The 23,957-nt window shown below is 41.9% G+C and overlaps 1 protein-coding gene across 1 annotated transcript in view; it reads left to right on the top strand.

Annotated features, from left to right (window-relative positions):
* Nucleotides 1-2,087: 2,087 nt before the first annotated feature.
* The window catches only part of LOC141116645 (uncharacterized), a 133,892-nt gene continuing 112,022 nt past the window's right edge, over nt 2,088-23,957 (top strand). The window contains exons 1-5 of the mRNA XM_073609037.1: nt 2,088-2,166; nt 5,490-5,510; nt 9,592-9,843; nt 14,408-14,674; nt 21,912-22,193. Coding sequence (XP_073465138.1) covers nt 2,130-2,166; nt 5,490-5,510; nt 9,592-9,843; nt 14,408-14,674; nt 21,912-22,193 — 859 coding nt within the window. The 5' untranslated portion in view covers nt 2,088-2,129. The remainder of the gene's footprint in view (nt 2,167-5,489; nt 5,511-9,591; nt 9,844-14,407; nt 14,675-21,911; nt 22,194-23,957) is intronic.

Below are 23,957 nucleotides of genomic sequence, written 5' to 3'. Positions count from 1 at the left end.
CGGCGTCCGGTTGGTTCTTCTCCGCTCTCCGGCCTCTTCTCCCGGTGTCGCAGGTCTTCGGCCGGCCCCTCCGCTCTCTTCATGTAGCTCTATTGCGAGCGGAGGTCCGGACTTCTGGGCTTCTTGGCTTCTTGGCTTCTCTTCTCTTCCCCCAGATGTTGACACGACGCTCTCTCCGGCTGGACTGGTCTCTGAGGGCTGCGTTGTGACTTATATAGGCGGAGACCCCGCCCCCATATGATGTCACAGTCCTTGGGCATGCTGGGACTGTGACGTTTTAGGGGGCGTGGTCGACCACGCCCCCTAAAACGTCACAGTCCCAGCATGCCCAGGGACTGTGACATCATATGGGGGCGGGGTCTCCGCCTATATAAGTCACAACGCAGCCCTCAGAGACCAGTCCAGCCGGAGAGAGCGTCGTGTCAACATCTGGGGGAAGAGAAGAGAAGAGAAGCCAAGAAGCCAAGAAGCCCAGAAGTCCGGACCTCCGCTCGCAATAGAGCTACATGAAGAGAGCGGAGGGGCCGGCCGAAGACCTGCGACACCGGGAGAAGAGGCCGGAGAGCGGAGAAGAACCAACCGGACGCCGGGAGAAGATGAAGCGGAGGGACCCCCGAAGCCGGAAGAAGACCCCCGAAGCCGGAGGAAGATCCCCCCCCGGAGCTGTTTAATAAAATATTTTAAAAACCTGTGTAGTGTGTTTTATTACTTACACTTTTTTCCTAGGTAAATGGGTAGGGGTACCATGTACCCCATACTCATTTACATAGGGTGGGGGGCCGGGATCTGGGGGCCCCCTTATTAAAGGGGGCTCCCAGATTCCGATAAGCCCCCGCCCGCAGACCCCGACAACCAACGGCCAGGGTTGTCGGGAAGAGGCCCTTGTCCTCATCAACATGGGGACAAGGTGCTTTGGGGGGGGGGGCGCAGGGCGCCCCCCTCCCCCAAAGCACCTACCCCCCATGTTGAGGGCATGCGGCCTGGTACGGTTCAGGAGGGGGGGGGGCGCTCGCTCGTCCCCACCCCCTTTCCTGACCGGCCAGGCTGCGTGCTCGGATCGGGGTCTGGTATGGATTTTAGGGGGACCCCACGCCGTTTTTTCGGCGTAGCGGGGTTCCCCTTTATAATCCATACCAGACCTAAGGGCCTGGTATGCCCCGCGCTCGCCGCAATAGGAAGATTTGTTTTTCCTATTGCAGCGAGCGCGAGATGCAATACCATCCCCTCGTGTCGCATTTGGTCCGTCGGACCAGCCTACACACGAGCGGGCTTTCCGTCGGACCAGCACACACACGAGCGGACTTTCCGCCCGAAACTGAGTCCAACGGAAAGATTTCAAACATGTTTAAAATCTAGGTCCGGCGGGCTTTTGGGAAGAAGTCCGCCGGAAAAGTCCGCCGCCGCCCACACACGGGCGGATTGTCCGGCACACTCTGGTCCGCCGGACCAAGTATGCCGGAAAGTCCGACCGTGTGTACGCGGCATAAGTATGCAGGGATCCGGAGTAAAGCTTTTTTTTACCAGAGTTAAGCTTTAGGCCCCATTCACACTAGCGCGTTTTTTGATGCATTTTGCATTTTGCAGAAATGCACGGGAATTTTTTAACATGGGTTCCTATGGAACATGTTCACATCAATGCTTTTTTGTATCTCTGCGTTTTTGGAAAGGGTCAGGGACTTTTTTTCATGCAAAAAGCAGCGTTTTGCATGTAATGGTTTTCAATGGACAAGCATCAAAAACGCAAGTGCACCGTTTTTGCAGCGTTTTTGATGCGTTTTTGGTGCGTTTTTGATGCGTTTTTGGTGCGTTTTTGCAAAACGCAAAACGCAAATCGCTGCAAAAACGCGGCAAAAACGCGGCTCAAAAACGTGCCAAGCATGAAAAAAAAACCTCCAAAAACGCTCAAAAGCAACATGCATAGGTGTGAATCGAGCCTTAGAGAGAGAGAACATCTCTACAACATGTCACTTGCTTAGTTCCTGTTTTTTTACTTTTAGTTATGTTGTTAGCTTCTTTAATCTTCTTTGTGGGTGTTAATAACATGAGCCCTCCAGGCGTCCCGGAAAACTTAACACCTATTAAAGTCCTCGTTCTTTCTACACTCGTTAATACTGAACCACAAAGCTGAAATGACGGTTCAGTCCACAGCTCTGATAGTCTTCATCTGTAAGTATCTGCTTTGATTATTGTCAATATATTAAATTATCTACCTATTTACCTATTTATTTCCATATCTATTAAATGTTGTTACTTATTCTAGTTACTTAATCAATGAACAGTTAACTAGTAACTATTTTCAAAAGAACTGCAAAAAAGAAGAACTTTTTATTTCAAAATGCTGCGAGGCAACAACAGTTGAGTATTGTCCGTGATACTTTTTTATTTGCATTAAAATACAAATTTTCAGGACAAGCTTTTGGGGTGTGTTCCCTTCAAGATCCAAGCTGTACTAATACCAGTATGGACCTTAAAGAAAGGGGTACACCCTGAAAACTTGTCCTGAGAATTTTGGTTTTATTGCTAATAAAAAAGTATCATGGACAGTTCTCAACTGTTGTGTACAGCCACAATCACCTCATACGAGGCAACAAAAACATTTCTAGTAAAAACCAAGACAACATTTTTATTACTTAGAAAAGTGGATAGAAGGTGCCGGAACTCTGAGGATTATTTGTGTGATTGCTTTGTATCCTTGTTTTTATTATCACAAAGTGTAGCAGTAAAGTGTAGGTACAGTGGGTATAGGAAATAACCACTCCCCCCTTTAAAATAATCACATTTTGTTGCTTTGCGGCCAAAAATGAAGACAGACACAGTTTTTGTTTCATCCAGCTGTAATTACTTAGTGCAACTTATAACATCCAAGTGAACGATATAACACCAACATGTCAGAATTTAAAAAAAAAAAATTAAAAACCAATTGGGGTTTTGACATAAGGGGTGATAAAGGATCACCCCTTATGTCAGTATTTTGTTGGACCACCTTTTGCTTTAATTCCAGTCTTTAGTCTGTTGGGATTTGTCTCTACTAACTTTGCACATCTAGACTTTGCAATATTTGCCCACTCTTTTTTGCAGAACTGCTCATGTTCAGGTACATGTGATGGTGACCTTTTGTGGACTGCAGTCTTCAAGTCATTCCACAGATTTTCAATGGGGTTTAAACCTTAGCTCTGACTAGGACATACAAGGACATTCACATTTTTTTTCCTTCAACCACTATGTGGTCATTTTTGCTGTGTGCTTTGGGTCATTGTCATGTTGGAAGGTAAACCTTCTTCCCATTGATAACTTCTTGGCAGAGGGCAGCAGATTTTTTTTTCTCAAGAATTTGATGGTATTTTGCCCCATTAATTTTTACTTCTATCCTGACAAGTGCTCCAGTCCCTGCTGTAGAGAAACCCCCTCATAACAGGATATTACCACCTCCATGCTTTACTTTAGGAACGGTGGTATTTGGATGGTGAGCTGTATTGGATTTCTGCCAAACATGGTTTTGAGGCCAAATAATTCACTTTTATTCTCATCTGACCATAACACCTTTTTCCATGTGGCCTCAGAATCTCCAAGATGCATTTTGGCAAAGCTCTGTGGTGACTGCATGTGGTCTTTCTTGAGGAGCGGCTTTTTTCTTGCACCTTCCCATACAAGCCACATTTGTGGAGAATTTGTGGTATTGTTGTCACATGCACACAATGACCGCTCTTTGTCATAAATTCCTGCAACTGCTTCAGAGTTGCTGTAGACCTCTTGGTGGCCTCTCTGAACAGTTTCCTCCTGGCTCTTTCATCCAGTTTCGAGCGACGTCCTTATCTAGGGAGGGTCTGTGTTGTACCACTTCTTAATAATTGACGTCACTGTGCTTCTAGCCATTGAAAATTTTTTGTATCCATCTCCTGACTTGTGCCTGTCCACAATTTTATCCCGGAGATCCCAGTGACAGTGCCTTGCCACCCATAGTTGATTGTTTGCTTCAGTTGCAGGAATGCTCCAGGAAAGCTCTCTTCATGCTGAGCTAATCAAAATGACCACAGCTGATCACAGTTGAAAGTCAAATGGCTTTGTGTGCCATTGAGAAGGTGATTAGCTACACCTGATTGAGTCATTTTTTAGGAGGGGGTGATCCTTTTTCCAACTCAGTAATTCTGTTTTTGATTTTTTTTAAATGTTGATGTTATATTTTTACTTGGATGTTATAAGGTGCACTGAGTAAATACAGCTGGATAAAACAAAAATGGTGTCTGTTTTCATTTCAGGCTACAAAGCAACAAAATGTGATTATTTTAAAGGGGGTGATTATTTTCTATACCCACTGTATAAAGAATCTGAGTGTTGGGTTGGTGGCTTCTTCACACTTTATGGCTTCCATGATGACCTTAGCTTGTGGTAAGGATGAGTGATTAAAGTGATTGTAAAGGTAGATTTTTTTTTAAACAATATATGTATATATATTATGTTATACTTACCTGCTCTGTAAATTGGTTTTGCACAGAGCCCCTGATCTTCTTCTTCTGGGGTCCCCTGCTGATGCTCCTCCCCTCTTCCGAGTGCCCCTATATCAAGCTGCTTGCTATGGGGGCACTGGGACAGGCTCGATCCCAAGCCAGTCTCTGTGTGTCCATTGACACTCATACAGTATGAGTCAGCCCTGCCCCACCCTTTCCTCTAAGGCTGTGATTGACAGCAGCAGGAGCCAATGGCTTCCTTTGCTGCCTCCTTGTCCAATGAAGAGAGAGGTAAGGGTGAGCTGCTGCTCTTGGGCACAGGGCTACATCGAGATCTGGCTCAGGTGAGATTGGGGGGGGCTGAACACAGAAGGTTTTTTTACCTTAATGCAGAAATGCATTAAGGATAAAAAAACCTTCTACCTTTTACAATCGCTTTAAGAACTGCAGTGCCACACAGTATTATTATAGTCCAAATACAAGTTTATGCCAATGATGAAATGTTTGTCAAGCCAAAGAGTTTCGGGGGCTGTATACCCTTCATCAGAGCTTGAAAGAATAATACATTGTAACGGTCTATATGGACTAAAATTGGTTTATAGTTGTGTATTGTTAGTTTGATTTTCTACGACAATCTGTTTATCTAATCTAATTTAGATAATAAGGTTTGGGGTCTGTATCTCCTCCCCCTTTATCAGGTTATGAAATAATGCTTAAACTGGCTGCTGAAGGATAGCTGTGCAAACACTGACACTCCATATACACTATTACAATGTATCATTGATTCAAGCCCTGATGAAGGAGGTGGAGCTACAACCCCCAAAGTGTGTTGGTTTTACAAACATTTTATCACTGGAAAAATCTTATGTCTGGATCTTTAATATTACCATATGGCGCATCAATTCTTATTCATTCACTATTATTAATACATCTTATATTTATATAATATATTGAATTGTTCTTCTCCTAGACACAATATCACATTTTTTGCATAGACTGCAGTTTGTATTTCAGACATTTAACAGTTTTTGTCTTATTTTACAGCCACAATACTGGGACACACAGGTGAGTCTTTATTTTATATCATTCAATCAAACAATCAATCAATTATTCAAATTGATCGATCAATCACTGTAGTAAAATGATAGAAACTGAGAGCCTGGGGCGGCTGCTCCTGCCCCCACCACAGCCCAGCACTCCAGTGATCGAGGAGGAGGCAGAGCAGAGAGCGGGTGACTGACAACAGCTATCTGCCCATGGAGCTGTGAGAACCGAGCGATCGGCGGTGTTTGATCGCTCAGTTCTTAGTGTCGCTGGGGGACAGATGCTGAATCCACCTAGGTAAGTATAATTCTAAAAAAAAAAAAAAACCCATACTATTATTTTATTAAATGAAATCATCATTTGAAAACTGCATTTTGTATTGACTCGGGTTATCTTTGTGTAATTTTAAAATTTGATTGTAGATCTGAATCATTTAAAGTGTTTGTTACCCCAACATTTCATATTCCTGATATGTCTCTGCTGTACCATGTACTTGTATGAGAAAGTATCCTACTCTTTGTATTGCTTCATTTGTGTGAAATTCCTGGTGTTCCTGCCAATCCCCCTGCTTTCCTATTAATAACTGACAACACTAAGCATGAGAGCACAGCGTGGTCAGTTTTCTAGCTATGCTGGGAACTTAGCCTGCTCTCCTCTAATGATCAGACTTATCTTGACATGCACCCTCCCCCCCACACAGCCTTTTACTGGGAAGCTGAGTGTACTGCTGCTTCTCCCCCCCCCCCTCCCCCCATGTAGCTGAGAACAGAGGGAATGGGATTACTGATAAAAAGGGAAAAAATGTATTTATAATGTTTTTTATATCTATATACAAATGTTTTTCCTTTCATTTATATTTTAACCGGTTCCCGACCAGCTCCCGCAGATATACTGCGGCACAATGGCTCTCCTGGGCAAAACCCCATACGGGTACGGCTTTCCCTGTAGGAGCCGCCAGAGAGCATGCACGCACCAGCTGCACGGCGGGGGGACCAGATGCGCATGGCCGGCGGGTGCGATCGCCACCTGCCACACATGATCGTGTGCACGAGAGGCAGCACGGGGATTTGTGTGTGTAAACACAAATATCCCTGTTCTGTCAGGGGAGAGGAGACATATTGTTTGTTCCTACTAAGTAGGAACAGCGATCTGTCTCCTCCAACAGTCAGTCCTATTCCCACACAGTTAGGAGACACTTAGGGAACACACATTTAACCCCTTGATCGCCCCTTAGTGTTAACTCCTTCCCTGCCAGTGACATTTACACAGTAATCAGTGCATATTTACAGAACTGATCGCTGTATAAATGTAAAATTGTCTGATCTGTCCATCGCATTGTCGCAGTAACGCTAAAAATTGCAGATTGCCGCCATTACTAGTAAAAAAATAAAAAAATAAATAAAAAAGCCATAAGTATCTTTCCCATAGTTTGTAGACGTTATAACTTTTGCGCAAACCAATTAATATACGCTTATTGCGATTTTTTTTTTTTAATACCAAAAATATGTAGAAGAATATATATTGGCCTAAACAGATGAAGAAATTTGTTTAAAAAAAAAATGGGGGATATTTATTATAGCAAAAGTAAAAAATATTGGTTTTTTTTTTCAAAATTCTCACTCTTTTTTTGTTTATAGCGCATAAAAACCACAGAGGTGATCAAATACCACTAAAAGAAAGCTCTATTTGTGGGAAAAAAAGGATGCAAATTTAGTTTGGGTACAGCGTCGCACGTCCGCGTAATTGTCAGTTAAAACGACGCAGTGCCAAATTGTAAAAAGTGCTCTGGTCAGGAAGGGGGTAAAATCTTCCGGGGCTGAAGTGGTTAAACTGAATGGGTTGTTTTACATGGTGATCGTTTACAATCATGTTAAGTGTGAGAAATATGCAAAAAAAAAAAAAAAACAGGAAGGGAGCAAATAATTTTCACAGCATTGTATATGTAGAAAATATTTTTATATTGATTTTCACTATGATTGTGGGGAAAATTAGCGCTGCCTCTTTATGTACGTTTTACATCAGATATTAGGATATAAGGTCTTCACCTTTCTCTTTTTCTTTTTGGCTGTAAGTATTTAATTCGCATTTGATCATGGCAATTGGTCATCACAGCGATCACATGGTACCGAGCTGCTCAGATCACCTCTGTACACCGTGTGTGACTGGAGCTGTCCAAGAACAGCTCAATTTACAGGCATTAATAGGGAAATTTCTGGAGTGATGTTTATAAACAGAGCTACAGAAATAGATATCCACCACTCTGCTTATTTTTTTTTTTTTTTTTTTTTTTTTTACAATATGGTAATAGTAGGTTTGTTTTCCTAAGAAGGCAATCACAGCCTGAGTAGTAGTACCTTTCCCCGGCCAGCAGGCTGCAGAGAAGAACCCTAACTAACTGTGGGAAAAATGTACTTAGCCATACAAGTCCTTCTAAATGTGACGCACGATGACTAGCTATTAGGGATGAGCTTCGAGTTCAAGCCAAACAGCAAATTTTATGGGGCCGCAAATTCGAGCGCCCCATAATGCACTGCAAGACCGCAGTGCATTGCTGTATGATGATTGGTCAAAGCATACACCTGACCTGTATGCTTTGGCCAATCATAGCACGCTCCTCAGCGAGAGCCATAATTGGCCAAAGGCAGGGTGCCTTTGGCCAATCATGGCTCAGGGGGACTAAGTCCACGCCCCACACTATATAAGGCTGCTTACAGAATGCCCGTATAGTGTGTTATAATGGACAGAGATAGAGAGATTGAGCTAGATTAGGCAGGTTAGTTAGTTATTTATTTAGTTAGTTAGTTAGTTGCAGTGTATTTGATATATATATATATATATATATATATATATATATATATATATATATATACAGTCAGACTAGTGTATATATATATATATATATATATATATATATATATACTAAAGTTTAGAGTATAGTGCCCTCAGTGTAGTATATATAATACAGTGCAGGGTATGTAGTGCAGGGTATAATATATAATATAGTGTATTGAAGTGGTTAAGGGGAGCCCTAGGACAGAATTAAGAAAAAAACTGAATGGGTTCCCCCGTCCATACCAGGCTCCTTGGGTCTAGTATGGATTTTGGGGGGACCCCCCCCCCCCCCACACACACCATTTAAAAAAAAAAATTGGGCGTGGCGTTCACCTTAATATCAATACCAGACCCGAAGGGCCTGGTATGGACTGGGGGGAACCCAAGCTGTTTTTTTAAATGATTTTTTATGTATACTGCTGGGATCTGGAATACATTACAGCCGCGAGTAGTTTTAAATTACATTTTTTCCTTTAGAAATGAAAATTTGCTGCAGTACTTTTCTAAACATGGGAAACAGGCGATACTTTACAGACATACTAAGGGGACCCCCCAGGCACAATATTTAAAGGAATATTTCACTTTTATTGTTTCACTTTAAGCATTATTAAAATCACTGCTCCCAAAAAAATGGATATTTTTAAAACTTTTTTTTGCATTGATACATGTCCCCTGGGGCAGGACCCAGGTCCCCAAACCCTTTTTATGGCAATAACTTGCATATAAGCCTTTAAAATGAACACTTTTGATTTTTCATGTTCCTGTCCCATAGACTTTAACAGTGTTTACACAAACTTTTTGTCTGTTCGGGGGTGTTCGGCTCATCCCTACTAGCTATGTAGATGAATTAAACACAGTGGTGTAGTGGGTAGCACTTTCACCTAGCAGTAAAGAGGTTTGCTGGTTTGAATCCCAACCACCTGCCTGGGTGTTTGCATGTTCTCCCTGTACCTGTGTGGGTTTCCTCCGGTCTCCTTCCACACTCCAAAGACATGCCGGTAGGTTGATTGGATCCTGTCTAAAACTTGTCCCTGTGAGTTGGGGACCTTAGATTGTAAGCTCCTTGAGGGTAGGGACTGATGTGAATGTATAATATATATGTAAAGCCCTGTGTAAGTTGACGGCGCTATATAAGTACATGAAATAATAATAATAAACTGAAGGTTCAGTTGGCTGAGTACCATGTCATGCAACTTTCTTAGAAGATATTACATTTTATTGTGTGGAATTACCATGGCAGAAGTTAGAATTCCACTTTATTCCTCTTCAGGATCAGCAGTGACTCCTGTGGTCACCTTCACCCCAAACTGGAGGAAGATCTTCACAGAAGAGTCTATAACAATGAGGTGTGATGTGGGGTCCTCTGGAGGAGATCTGACCTACATCTGGTACAAAGATGGTAACTGGATAAGTGCAGAAAAAATCTATACCATTATATCTGCAATCACTTGGAATAGCGGGGACTACAGCTGCCAGGCCGGTACAGAAAGAAGTGACACAACCAGACTGGACGTTGTTTTTGGTCAGTTCATTATTTTCATATTTGGAAATTTACCATTTACTATGTTTTCAGACACAATAAAATAAACTTATTATCAAGCAGTACCCACATGTTTCTTCTTAGTGTAGCCAGCAGTTGTCTTCATTAGGGGCTCTCATGTTATAGGAATTGTTTTAACTGCCAAAGGATTCATATTTTGTCTATGCAGTGCTCAGATTTGCACAGCTCTGTCACACAGTACAGTCCTGTCTGGCAGGACAGGAGACCTTATTTTTTTCTGCTGCAATTCAGTAACACCTACAGGTCTTGTCCCTCCCCCAGCCAGTGACTGAGAAGCAGCAGACTGATGAGCTCATCTCTCTGTCACTCTGCTCTCCCATCCTATCAGCAAGATCTTTGTTAGAACTGCAGATCTTTGTGCTGCTTTTCCCTTCCTCAGAGCTCAGCTGTACAGGAACCGCAAGAGTCTGATACAAAGTCAAATTCAGATACTTACACTTTTTGCATTAATATGATTTACACCGATCAGCCATAACTTTATGACAACACATCTAGTACTGTTATTATTATTATACAGGATTTATTTAGCGCCAACAGTTTGCGCAGAGCTTTACAATGTAGAGGGTGGACAGTACAATTACAATACAGTTCAATAGAGAAGGGACAGGAGGGTCCTGCTGGTTGAGCTTACAATCTAAAGAGAGGGGGAGGTGGTACAAAAGGTAATAGCTGCGGGGGATGATCTGATGGAGGTGGAGTGGGTACAGTTCTTAGGTGGGTGTGGGGTAGGCTTCCTTGAATAAGTGAGTTTTCAGGTATCTCCTAAAGGTGGACAGGGTAGGGGCTGACCGGACATACTGGGGTAGGGAGTTCCAGAGGATGGGAGAGGTTCTGGAGAAGTCTTGGAGGTGAGCATGAGAGGAGGTAACAAGGGAGCTAGAGAGCAGGAGGTCTTGGGAGGAGCGGAGAGGACAATTTGGGCGATATCTGCAGATGAGGTTGATGATGTAGCTGGGGGCGATGTTGTGGATGGCCTTGTATGGGGTACATATGGTGGGGTAGGGGAAGCCAGTGAAAGGATTGGCAGAGAGGAACAGCGATCATGGATCGGTTAGTGAGGTGTATTAGTCTAGCAGCAGCATTCATAATAGACAGAAGGGGGATAGCCTGTGTAAGGGTGGGCCAGTGAGGAGGTAGTTGCTGTAGTCGAGGCAGGAAATGACCAAGGAGTAAATCATTTGTTTAGTGGTGTCGTTAGTCAGGAAGAATTGAATAGATCACACTTTTGCCCAGAAACATCCCTGACCCATTGAGGCATGGAGTCCACTAGACCTCTGAAGGTACACTGTGGTTTCTGGCACCATGCCATTAGTAGCAGATCCAGTAAACTGCGATTGATAGTTTTACTGTCAAAACATCAACTTCAGGGACAACATGTTCACTTGCTGCTTAATATATCCCACCCACTTTCAGATGCCATTGGAACAAGATAATCAATGTTATTGGCTGATCATTGTATTTATATAAAAGTTATGGCTGATCAGTGTATTTATGAGAAGTAAGCTGCATTAATGTATGTCTTTTATATCTGCTTGGAGTTCAGGATTTAAAGATCATGACGCCATTTTCAGGACCTGAATTTATTGCTGTGCATCACAATGGATACGATCCTTACAATGACCCTGTAACTAGGATATAACATTTGATATAGAAGAACCCTTGAAAAGAAGATGATGAATACTTAGTTGTAGAGATGAGATGATGGTTTGCTCCCTTCGGATGAGCGCCAAAACTTTTGCATGTTCAGCTCCTTGTTGGTGGGAACTGAGGATCGTACATAGAAGCGGTATTATGCTTTATGCGGTTCGTAACATTCCGAATCAAAATTTGGACAAATTTTTCGTTATTACAATACAATTACAATAGTAACGCATTTAAACAAATCCAAAATAACGAAACAAAATTTCGGACAAATTCGAATTTGAATAGTTTTCGAATATAATTCAAATTTTAGAAGAGAATAAAATAGAATAGAAAAAGAAATAGAATAGAATAAAAAATAGAATAAAATAGATTATAACCATCTTCTGAAATTCCAATTTCAAATAGAATAAATTTGAATCTGAATACAATAGAAAAGAATAGAATAGAAAAAGACTAGACTAGACTTGAATAGAATAGAATAGAATAGAATAGAATAGAATAGAATAAAATAATAAGAAAATAACATTCTTCCAAAATTAGAATTTTAAATAAGTTCAAACTCAAATAGAATAGAAAAATAAATAGTAGAAAATAAAATAATAGAAAATAAAGATAGAATAAATTTGAATTAGAATAGAATAGAAATAAAATAAAATAATAGAATAGAAAAAAAAGAAGTCCTCCAAAATTGGATTTTTGAACAGAATACAGTAAATTCAATTTAGAATGGAATTCGATGCAAATGCAATTCAAATGGAATCGATTTGAATTTTCCAAATTCGGTTGAATTAAGTTTAATATCGACCGAATTCTGAAAATTCTAATCAATTTGAATTCAAATAAATTAAACAAATTAAACAAACTTAACTAAACTGTAAATAATGAATGGAAACAAAACTATTATTTTTGTTCTGCACATGTCTATTATGCTTCTATATATGACAGCTTCCCATGGTCAGTGGATGATAAGGAAGCAGCGGGTGCTTCTGTGTTCCTAGGAACCGCTGACATCACCGGGAATCTCCAACATGTAACCAAAGGGGCGGGGACAGAGGTGACATCACTGCAGAAATATGGGCACAGGGCATATTTGTACATAACATTGGCCGAATCTGACCAAATATCACCACTACTCCCTCTTCTTCTCTTATATTTCTGGTGACAGCTCGGGGAGGAGTCATTCAACTAGAAGTACTGTCAGGATCTGATGTGTGCACCAGGACGTCAGTGGTTTTTTTTTTGGGGGGGGGGGCAGCAGGCGTCATAATTGATGATGTTTTACAACGAGGGACTTTTTAGGGTTCAGAATTTTTATTTTTTGGGGGTATTTGAGGGTCCTTTTATTCTTTATTTTTAAAAGGGACTGTTGTAATATGTTCACCGATTTATGTGGGACATTATTATATGTATGTACACACACAGTACGATGACTACGATTGACAATGGTTGATTTGTCCGAGCCAACTGAATTTTAACATAGCAAGGGGGCAGCTGAAGACCCTTTGATGTGTTAATCTTATGCAAGTCTACCTAGGTGTGTGAGGTATGGCCTGTTAACCTAATTGAACATTTCAAAGGGTATTCAGGTGGTATCTGTTAATCTAATCTAATTACACATATCTAAGGGGACTTGTTGATGTTAATATGCGGGAGTGCAAATTGGGGTGGTTTATGACTACAGCTGTTCACAGTTGGGGGCTGTTGTCTGTCTAAAAGACCAAAGCATATCAAAGGACTGAATGTAAACGGCCAATCAAATTGCTCAGCCATTCAGTGTCTAGTGAATATAACATGGCGTTCAGTCTATAGTTTAGGAGGGTTCTGTCTGTGTATGACTATGAAGGCACAAATCTAGGAAAAATGGGACTCTAAGTTATATATACTTTGTTGTATTTTTTGTCATCTGTGGACTTTGGACCTTGATCTGTGTTGGAAGTCAATAAAGTGCATCTCTCTGGAAGAATTGGGTTGCTGCGGAAGAGTACTTACATCATCATTATAATAACTACTAATTAATCACCTACCCACTGTATATATTAAATCATTACATTGGGGCCATGACCCGTTCTTTGAAGGTTATATCACTACAGGGACTACCACACTCTGATAAGCCCCTCGCCCACAGACCCCCACAACCACCGGCCAGAGCATGTGGTAGGAGTGGAGGAGCAGGCTCCTGGAAAAAAAAAAAAGGAAAGTTTAGTTTTGCTTTAAAATAAGAAAACGGGAGGGAAATGTCGGTGAATATGTCAGTGCTTTTAAAAAAAAGTCACTGCTCTTGCCCAAATGAAACTTTTAAAAATAGTATTTGTATTTGTACATGTTCCCCAGGCAGTGCTCACCCCATGATATTTTCTTACACCCCCTTACCATTTAGACTAAAAAACTGGCATTTTTTATTTGACAAATTTGACTCCTGTTGATCTCAATGGGGCTCAGCATCCAAACCTTGCTGAACCCTGCAGAACCTTGCTTGAACTGAGTCCAGGGCAGTTTGGTTCATTACTACTTAGCTGTTGCAGAGCGACCAGCACTACTGCTATCCGACACTTCCAGTCATGTTAGGTAGTACCCCTTGCAGTACTCTGGGGTGCTCCCTGCTGGCCAATACAACATGTACCAAAACCTGGGAGAGAAGATTGGACTCACTGCCTGCCAGACAGATAAGTATTGGACATCTTCTCTTACAGCGTTTTCTCCTAAATTGTTATGCTAGTGATGGGATCACTTTAATTCAGAATAATTGATAAATGAAAGATTTATGATAAGTCACGGAGGTTACACACAGGAGGCATCTACTATACATCTATACTACAAATGGTTGTGGGAACAATTCTGTGTCTGTCCTCCATCTTCTCATGTGATCTTCTCTGTGTTCCAGGCTCGGTGATCCTGCAGGTTCCTCTCCATGTTCATGAAGGAGATGATCTGACTCTGAGATGTCACCATCGTTCTGGCTACACTGGAAACTATACAATGTTCTACAAGGAAGATTCTGTCATTCAAAACTGGAGGGAAACATCTGAATTTCATGTAGGAATTGTAAACATGATGAACATCGGGAGATACAAATGTACAAAGGGAATAACTCCGAATACTTGGAAAACTTATGTACCTTTCACAGATGAAGCTTCTATCTCCATACACAGTAAGTCATGGGGTCTTTACATATCTACCCTTTGGATAGCTAAAAAGAAATATTATACCCTTTTCAAATGCACATTTTAGGCCTGAAGATTAGTTACACTCCCACACATTATACATTTTCTGAAAGCAGAGACCCTGGAGAATAAAATGGTGGAAATTTCAATTTCATAATTCCACAGTAAAAATATGTTCATTTTAGTGCACACAAACACAATATGTTATCCATTTTTTGGAAATATATAAAAGATGGGGTTATGTCAATCAAATAGATACCAAACATATGAAGCTATAAGCCCACACCTGTGATATGGTGAAAAATGTTGGTACCCCAAATTTTTACAGATCAAGAGTTCAGAATTAACCATGAAGGATGGTCATTGCTGTCAGTACTAGACAAGTGCAGAATGAAAAAAATAGTTTCATTTCGATTTGTTATTTTAAATACCGTAGTTAAATTCATTTAATGTGTTTAATTCTTTTTCGGAATTCATTTATTTTTGTTTATTCGAATTTGACCGAAACACCGAAAGTATTGAATCGAGATTCAAATTCAAATTTATTGCATTTGAATTGTGCAGGACAGTTCAATTATTTCTATTTTGTTACATTCTATTGTGTTCTATTATTTTTTTCTATTATATTCTATTTTCTATTTTATTTTTATTTATTTTATTCTTTTCTATTCTATTCTTTTATTTCCTAGTCTGTTCATTTTTATTGTATTATTTTCTGTTCTACTCTATTCTTTTCTATTCTATTCTATTCTTTTCATAATTCAAATTTCAGAAGACGACTTTATTCTTTCTATTTTATTTCATTATTTTCTAATCGATTCTATTTTTTTCTATTCTATTCCATTCTATTCTATTCTATTCTTTTTTTTTATAGTCTATTCTTTTATATTCTATTCTGTGTTACTTTACTCTATTCTTTTCAAAATTCAAATGTTGGAAGATAGCAATATTCTAATGCCCCGTACACACGGTCGGACATTGATCGGACATTCCGACAACAAAATCCTAGGATTTTTTCCGACGGATGTTGGCTCAAACTTGTCTTGCATACACACGGTCACACAAAGTTGTCGGAAAATCCGATCATTCTAAACGCGGTGACGTAAAACACGTACGTTGGGACTACAAACGGGGCAGTGGCCAATAGCTTTCATCCCTTTTATTTATTCTGAGCATGCGTGGCACTTTGTCCATCGAATTTGTGTACACACGATTGGAATTTCCGACAACGGATTTTGTTGTCGGAAAATTTTATATCCTGCTCTCAAACTTTGTGGGTCGGAAAATCCGATGGAAAATGTGTGATGGAGTCTACACACGGTCGGAATGTCGGACAACAAGGTCCTATCACACATTTTCCGTCGGAAAATCCGACCGTGTGTACAGGGCATTACACTAATACACACAGTCTTTGAAGGAAATCAGCAATATGTTTATATTTTGAATTTGTTTTCAAGTTTGATTTGAATTCTGGACAAAATGTTATTTAGTTAATTCAGATTAATTACTATTTTATTTCAAAAATTTAAATACATTCAAATTTGCAAAAAATGTGTCCAAATTTTGATTAGAAACAAAACTAACCACACATGTCTGGTCAGCACAACTGTCATTTTTTTATGGCCACACATGATCTCTCTCTCTCTCTCTCTATGGCGACAAACTACGGTACTTAAAAATCTCCTTAGCCGCTTTAAAAATTTCTACAGGTTACTAGACATGTGCAATTCATGTGCAAACCTCAGGACAAAGGATCATTTTTTTAAATTAAAGCAGTATTAAACCCTCATTTTTATTTCAAAATAAGCAACAAACATGCCTATACCTACTTGCCCTGTGCAATGCTTTTGCACAGAGCAGCCCCAATCCTCTTCTTCTGTGCCCCCACAGAAAGCTACTTTCCCTGGGGCCTTCCCTATATGCTTGCTCTTGAGTCCCGCTGCTGCATCCATTAACACAGACAGATTCACTCGGACCCGCTCCCATGTCACAGCTTTTGACTGACAGGAGCTCCCACTGCTATCAATCAGTCCAATTAGGAGGGAGATGCTGCGCTCATGCACATCTCTGGATCGGGTTGGGCTCAGGTTGGAAAAAGGGGGGTGGGGGCTGGGGGGGGGTGTTGCAGCACAGAAGGTTTTTCACCTTAATGCATAGAACTCATTAACATGAAAAACCTTAAGGCTTTAGAACCACTTTAAACATTTCTATTAGATATGTTTTCAAGTACACAAAAAAGCTGACTGAGCCTACCTAGAAGAACTTCATTAAAGACAGAAACTATTGGGACAATGAACACCTTGGTCAGGACTATGTAATGTACAACAAAATGTATAGAGTGCAGGGGTCAGAAGTAAGTAACAACATATAGAGTGCAGCAGTCAGGATAAACCCTGTGGTCACATCAGACTTACTCCTTAAATCAGAGTCCAAAGAGTTTCCCCTTACATCAGAGTTTTCAGCGTTCCCCTCTACATCAGACTCCACAGAGTACTCCTTTACATCAGAGTCCATGGAGTTCCCCTTTACATCGCACTCCACAGAGTTCTCCCTTACATCAGACTCCACAGAGTTCACACTTACATCAGAGTCCACAAAGTTCCCTCCCTTTACAACAGAGTCCTCAGGGTTTAGTGTAAGAGGGAACTCTGCAGATCCTGATGAAACATTTTGAACCCTAATGTAAAGGATAACTCTGATGTAATGGGGTCTCTGATCACCAAACCCTCCCCTCTCCCTTACACAAAAGTCCATAGAGTTCCCCTTACATGAGTGCAAAGGGGAATTCTGCAGGCTCAGATGTAAAAGGGAAACTCCGATGTAAAGAGGAATGCTGTGGACCATGAAGGGGGGATGCTGTGGACTCTGGTGTAAAGGGGAATTCTGAGGGTCACCAGTGCCCGCAGAATTCCCCCTTACATCATGGCCCACAGCATTCCCCCTTTACATCAAAGTTCCTTTATACATCCAGGTCCGCAGAGTTCCCCGTTGCACTGTAAGGGGGAATCTGAAATAAAGGGGAACCCTGGGGACACTAATTTAAGTGGGACACTGCAAACTCTAAATGTGGGGGGAGGGGGCTCTGGTGACCACCAACCACCTTCTGTATAGTCAATACACTAAGGTAAGGGAGAGTTATTGATATAAGGGGGACCTTTATATGAGTGTCCTCCCTTACCTTAGTATATTCACTACCCCATTACATCAGTAACTCCCTCCCCCAGACTGCGTGGCCTGGCTGGAGCTGTCACACTGAGCTCCTCCACAATAGCTTAGGTGCAAGGAGGGCACTGAGGACAGGATCAGTCAGCCTTGCTTGCCTTTGATCCTCTTCTCCTCCTGGGTCAGCACTTCCGCTCTCCCTCTTTGCGTTCTCAGACTCAATTTTTGGAAAAGGCACCAAGTGCCATGACGTCACATTGCACCCGCCCCCCACCCCCCTCCCACCAAGGGCCAAGTACTATTTGCCTGTCTTCAGAACTGCACAGTGTTAAAGATGACTGCAGCCATCTTTTTTATGGGCACTCGGTACCCGTTCCCAGACCTTCACTAGTCACTTCACAAATGCGTGCAAAAACCCAGGGGCAGGAACTTAAAAAGACTCTGCAGGACCCCAAGATGGCCACCAGGGTGCCTTCTAGATGACATATTGTAACTGTCTAGTGTTTTACTAATTAAGGACATCCCTTAGCTTGGACACTTAACTCCTAACTCTCAAATATGACAACACTTTGCACCAAAACTAATAGCTAAAATTACCTCTTAACACCTACATACTGTGAAACTGGTCCTGCAGGTGGGTGGAGGTAGGACCAAACTGACATCTTCTTCTAGGAGAGGATTGAGGAAGTGGTACCCGCTCCCTGAAAGTAAAAAGAGAATTGAACATTAGAGAGTGTAGAGGAAGGAAGAAGATAAGCGTAACTTTAACAACTTTTTTAGTAAAGGTCTGCTTTAACCTTCACATCTTGCAACTTATAGTATATCTAAATCCAAGAACTGTATAAAATATTGCAGCTTACCAGTCCTTGTGGAGGCTGCATTCATTTTCAAATGCAGCCACCATCTTACCAGCCATCTTCTTCATTCAGGTTAAGTACATTTTCTTTATGAAAAAACACCTGGTGGCCCTCACAGAAATCCAGTTTCCTTCCTGGGCACTAAACAGAAATCTCAAACAATACTATCAGCTTTCATAGCCATCTTCTGTGAACTATAACACACCCCCCTTCAATTTCAATGTGTTTATTAAGTTTTCCATGCACGAATAAGGCACATTTAAAATAGATAGAAAAGTACAAAAGACCATCAACCAGTCACGCTGTTAAAAAGTTATTCAGAACACAACAAAATACAAAAATATTAATATTCCCTGAGTTCTGAATAGACCACCATTCTCGGGGTCCCCCCTGACTTAACTAGCTGACTCCAAAATTATGCTATATGCATAGATTATGTATCTAAAACTCATTGGACATCGAAAAGTTTTCCATAGAAAATGCGAAATCTCAAGCAGCCGTAAGTCAAGAAGATTCCCCAAATGAACAGGGCTCCAAGAAGCCATAGCAGTGGAAGAAAGAAAAGAAGGAAAGTAGAGGTATGGGCAAGTGTCCACTCCAGGCCTGGGGAGATGTTTCTAGTTCAACTGGTATCGCCCATCAGGTTTCGTATCCAAGGATCCCGCGTGCTTTCAAACAATGCAGTCCATCATTTATGCATCCATCAAGCACTGAAAGGTGTTCATTGATCATGAGCCAAGACTGCTTTGTCTTCAATAATTCCAGCTGAACCATTGGAGACCTCCAGGATCTAGCAACAATGATACAAGCCACTATGATTATAAATGTTATCAACCGTGTTATGGGTTTTGGTGCTCCCTCCACTGGATGGCCCAATAGTGCCTGTTGTGGGGATTTAGTGAGTCAGTAAGTGATCTAATAAAATGATATGTGCCCTTAACATGGGGGTGTGCTTTGGGTTTGATGGGGACAAGGGCCTCTTCCTGACAACCCTGGGTGGTGGTTGTGGAGGTCTGCAGGCAGGGGGCTTATCGGAATCTGGAAGCACCCTTTAACAAGACACAAATAAACCTCAGGACAAGGGATCATTTTTTTTTTAAATTATAGCAGTATTAACCCTCATTTTTATTTCAGTCTAAGCAGCATACATGCCTATACTTACTTGCCCTGTGCAGTGCTTTTGTACAGAGCAGCTCCAATTCTCTTCTTCTGGGGTCACCCACTGGTGCTCCAGGCCTCTCCTCTTTGATGGGTGCCCCCACAAAAAGCCACTTTCCCTGGGGGCATCCATGCACACTCGCTCTCGAGTCCCACTGCTGTGTCCATTGACACAGACAGAGGGAATCGGACCCGCTCCCATGTCCAAGCTTTTGATTGACAGGAGCTCCTGCTGCTATCAATCAGTCCAATTAGGAGGGAGACCCTGCGCTCGTGCTGGATCGAGTCGGGCTCAGCTAGGAAAAAGGGGGGGGGGGGGGCTGGAGGGATGTTACAACACAGAAGGTTTTTCACCTTAATGCATAGGATGCATTAAGGTAAGAAACCTTAAGGCTTTAGAACCACTTTAAACATTTCTATTAGATATGTTTTCAAGTACACAAAAAAGCTGACTGACTGAGCCTACCTAGAAGAACTTCAATAAATACAGCAACTATTGGGACAATGAACACCTTTGTCAGGACTATGTAATGTACAACATAATGTATAGAATGCAGGGGTCAGGAATAAGTAACATACAAAACAACGTATACAGTGCAGCAGTCGGGATGAACCCTGTGGTCACATCAGAGTCCCCTCTTATATCTCCAGTATTTCCCTATATATCAGGGTTCTAACAGTCTCTCTTTACATCAGAGTGCCCCCTTACATCAGAGTTCCCCCTTATATCAGTGTTCCCCTTTACATAAGAGTCCACAGACTTCCTCCTTAGATCAGAGTCCACAGAGTTCCCCCTTACATCAGTGTCCTCAGAGTTCTCCTTTACATCAGAGTCCTCAGAGTTCCCCTTCACATCACAGTCCACAGAGTTCTCCCTTACATCAGAGTCCACAGAGTTCCCCTGAACATCGTAGTCCACAGAGTTCTCCCCTCCTTTACATCAAAGTCCGCAGGGTTCAGTGTAGGGGGGACTCTGCAGATCCTGATGTAAAGGGGAACTCTGTGGACCCTGATGTAAAGGATAACTCTGCTGTAATGGGGTCTCTGATCACCAACCCCCCCCCACCCTTACACAAGAGTCCACAGAGGTCCCCCTTAAATTCTGAAGACCTGGATGTAAAAGGGAACTCTGATGTAAAGAGGAATGCTGTGGACCATGATGTAAGGGGGAATGCCGTGGACTCTGAGTGTCACCAGTGCCCCCCTTACATCAGAGTCCACAGAATTCCCCCTTACATCATGGTCCACAGCGTTCCCCCTTTACATCAGAGTTCTTCTTTACATCCAGGTCCGCAGAGTTCTCCCTTGCAATGTAAGGGGGAATCCTGCAGACTCTGATAAAAAGGAGAACTCTGAGGACACTGATATAAAGGGGAACAATTCAAACACCTACCACCTTCTGCATAGTGAATACACTAAGGTAAGGGAGAGTTACTGATATAAGGGGAAACCTTTATATCAGTGTCCTCCCTTACCTTACTGTATTCACTACCCCCATTATATCAGTGACTCCCTTCCCACAGACTGTGTGGCCTGGCTGGAGCTGTCACACTGACCTCATCTGTCATTGCTTGGGTGCAGGTAGGGAAGCCTCAGTCAGCCTTGCTTGTCTTTGATCCTCTTCTACTCCTTGGTCAGCACTCCCGCTTCCCCTCTTTGTGTTCTCAAACTCAGTTTTCAGAAAAGGCGCCAGATGCCATGACGTCACCATGTACCTGAGGCCAAGTACCATTTGCCTGGCTTTGGAACTGCGCATGTGCTGTGTTAAAGTTGACCACAGCCATCTTTTTTACTGGCACTCAGTACCTGTTCCCGGACATTTACGGACAGGATTTGTCTGTAAATTTATGGGCGGTTGGCAACCATGGCTGCTACAGACATAGCATTTACTCCCATGGCAGTGATGAGGTTAAATAAAGGAAATCTCCAAGTACAAAATAATACACCTGCAGAATTTTGTACAGGTGTGATGTGAATTCTGCACTCAGTAATGATCAGTACAGAAGATACATTACTATTACTGTTTGTCTATATGATTATTTTTTAGAGCTATTTGAAATTCCAGAGATAAATGTGACCTCGTATCCAGTGGTAGAAGGTGATGAGATGACCCTGACATGTGACACTAGTCTCAGCCCGCTCAGACCGAGGACACAACTGAAATTTGCTTTTCACAAAGATGGACGGAATGTCAGAGAATTCACTTCATATAATCAATATGGATTTCAGTCCGCTCAGGTGAAGGACTCTGGGAAATATTCCTGTGAAGTGACAACGGCAGCCAACAGTGTAAAGAAGAGGAGTCTGGAGATATTGGTCGAGATAAACGGTGAGTCAATTACAGGACCATCCAAAGAATTGAGTACCATTTTATAAACCCAAAACAGAAGACTCAGATTTGTGATGATCAGCATTCACAGTAACAATGAATTACCCAGAAAATTAACTATCTCCAAAATTTCTTAGTAATGATGCCCAGTCTCAACTGTAATGCCCCGTACACACGATCGGACTTTCCGACAACAAAACCGTGGATTTTTTTTCGAAGGTTGTTGGCTCCAACTTGTCTTGCATACACACGGTCACACAAATGTTGGCCAACAATTATGAACGTAGTGACGTACTAGACGTACTACGTGGTTTTTCAGCTCTTTAGCGCCACCCTTTGGGCTCCTTCTGCTAATTTCATGTTAATAGAAGTTTGGTGAGTTTTGATTTGCGCTTTTCTTTTTGCGTTTTTTATTTTGCGCTATTATTATTCTTGATATCACTTGAAAAATAAAAGGCTTTGAAAATTCGTTTTCAATAACTCCATCAGTATCACCAGCAAAGCAGCTTCATTATTATCCCATTAAAGAAGAAGAGAATTGTGCGCTGTATTTGGAGATTTCATAATTTGCCACGTCATGAATGTTAATTCTCCATTACGAGCGCTAGTTTACAAGACCGACCGCTTCTGCTTCCGAGCATGTATGGACTTTTGTGCGCGGACTTGTGTACACACGATCGGACTTTCCGACAACAAAGTTTTGTTGACGGAAAATTTGAGAACCTGCAAGCCAACATTTGTTGGCGGAAAGTCCGACGGCAAATGTTCGATGGAGCGTACACACGGTCGGACTTTCCGACAACAAGCTCACATACAACATTTCCCGTCAGAAAATCCGACTGGGTGTACGCGGCATAATAGTTCCTAAAAAACAAACAGGTGGACAAACCTCTTGGTATGTAGCACCCCCTCACCCACTGGAGGCAGTTCAGGACCCCCAAGTGGCTCAGTGGGCTGACTTTTAACTTCAAGGTTGAATCATTGACTTGTAGGGTGGAAGAAAGTGGGAGCCTGTCACTTTAAGACAGTTCAACAGAGTAAATTATATGACCAAATAAACTCAGAGACAGAGGGATTCGGGCACAGGTTACACAAAGAACAAAAAGTGCAGACTCCAAATTTCTACTCGCAGTCAATACAGAAAAAGGAACTTTAAATGAGATTGGAGCTGTGTACTCTTCAGACTGTAGAGCAGCACACTGACCCCTTGGTATGTCCACCAGTAGAAGCTTCTCCCCAGCTTCCCTTCACTAGTCACTTCACAAATGCATGTAAAAACCTGGGGGGGGGCAGGGTCTTAAAAAGACTCTGCATGACTCAAGATGGCCACCAGGGTCACCTAGATCCAATGTAGCCATCCACAACACTGCTATAGGGAATCATAGAGAAACACAGTTTCTCTTGACTTCCTCCTCCAGCTGTATTGCTGTTCCAGACTAGCGCCACCTGCAGTGGAAAAAATAGACTGCACCTGTACACCACTAGCAATGAACCCCCTAGTGGTTGGCCAGGAAGATATAAATGTTGATAACTAACTTTTTGGATCCTCTTACACTATTGTCAGGGATCCTTTAATAGTAGGCACAAAGAAAGCGGAACTATTAAGTTAGGCCTATAACAGCAGCCCAATGCAATGTAAAATAGGGACACTCCTGCTACCTGTGGATTTCACCACAAAATTTGTAGAGGACAAGAAAATGGTGATAAGGTTATTCTCAGCTTTAGGATTCAACCACTGGCGCTGGTATTCAGTGCCGGGTGCAG

This window comes from Aquarana catesbeiana, linkage group LG13 (assembly GCF_042186555.1).
Source record: "Aquarana catesbeiana isolate 2022-GZ linkage group LG13, ASM4218655v1, whole genome shotgun sequence".
Lineage (NCBI taxonomy): Eukaryota > Metazoa > Chordata > Amphibia > Anura > Ranidae > Aquarana > Aquarana catesbeiana.
This window is presented reverse-complemented; position numbering and strand designations above follow the sequence as displayed.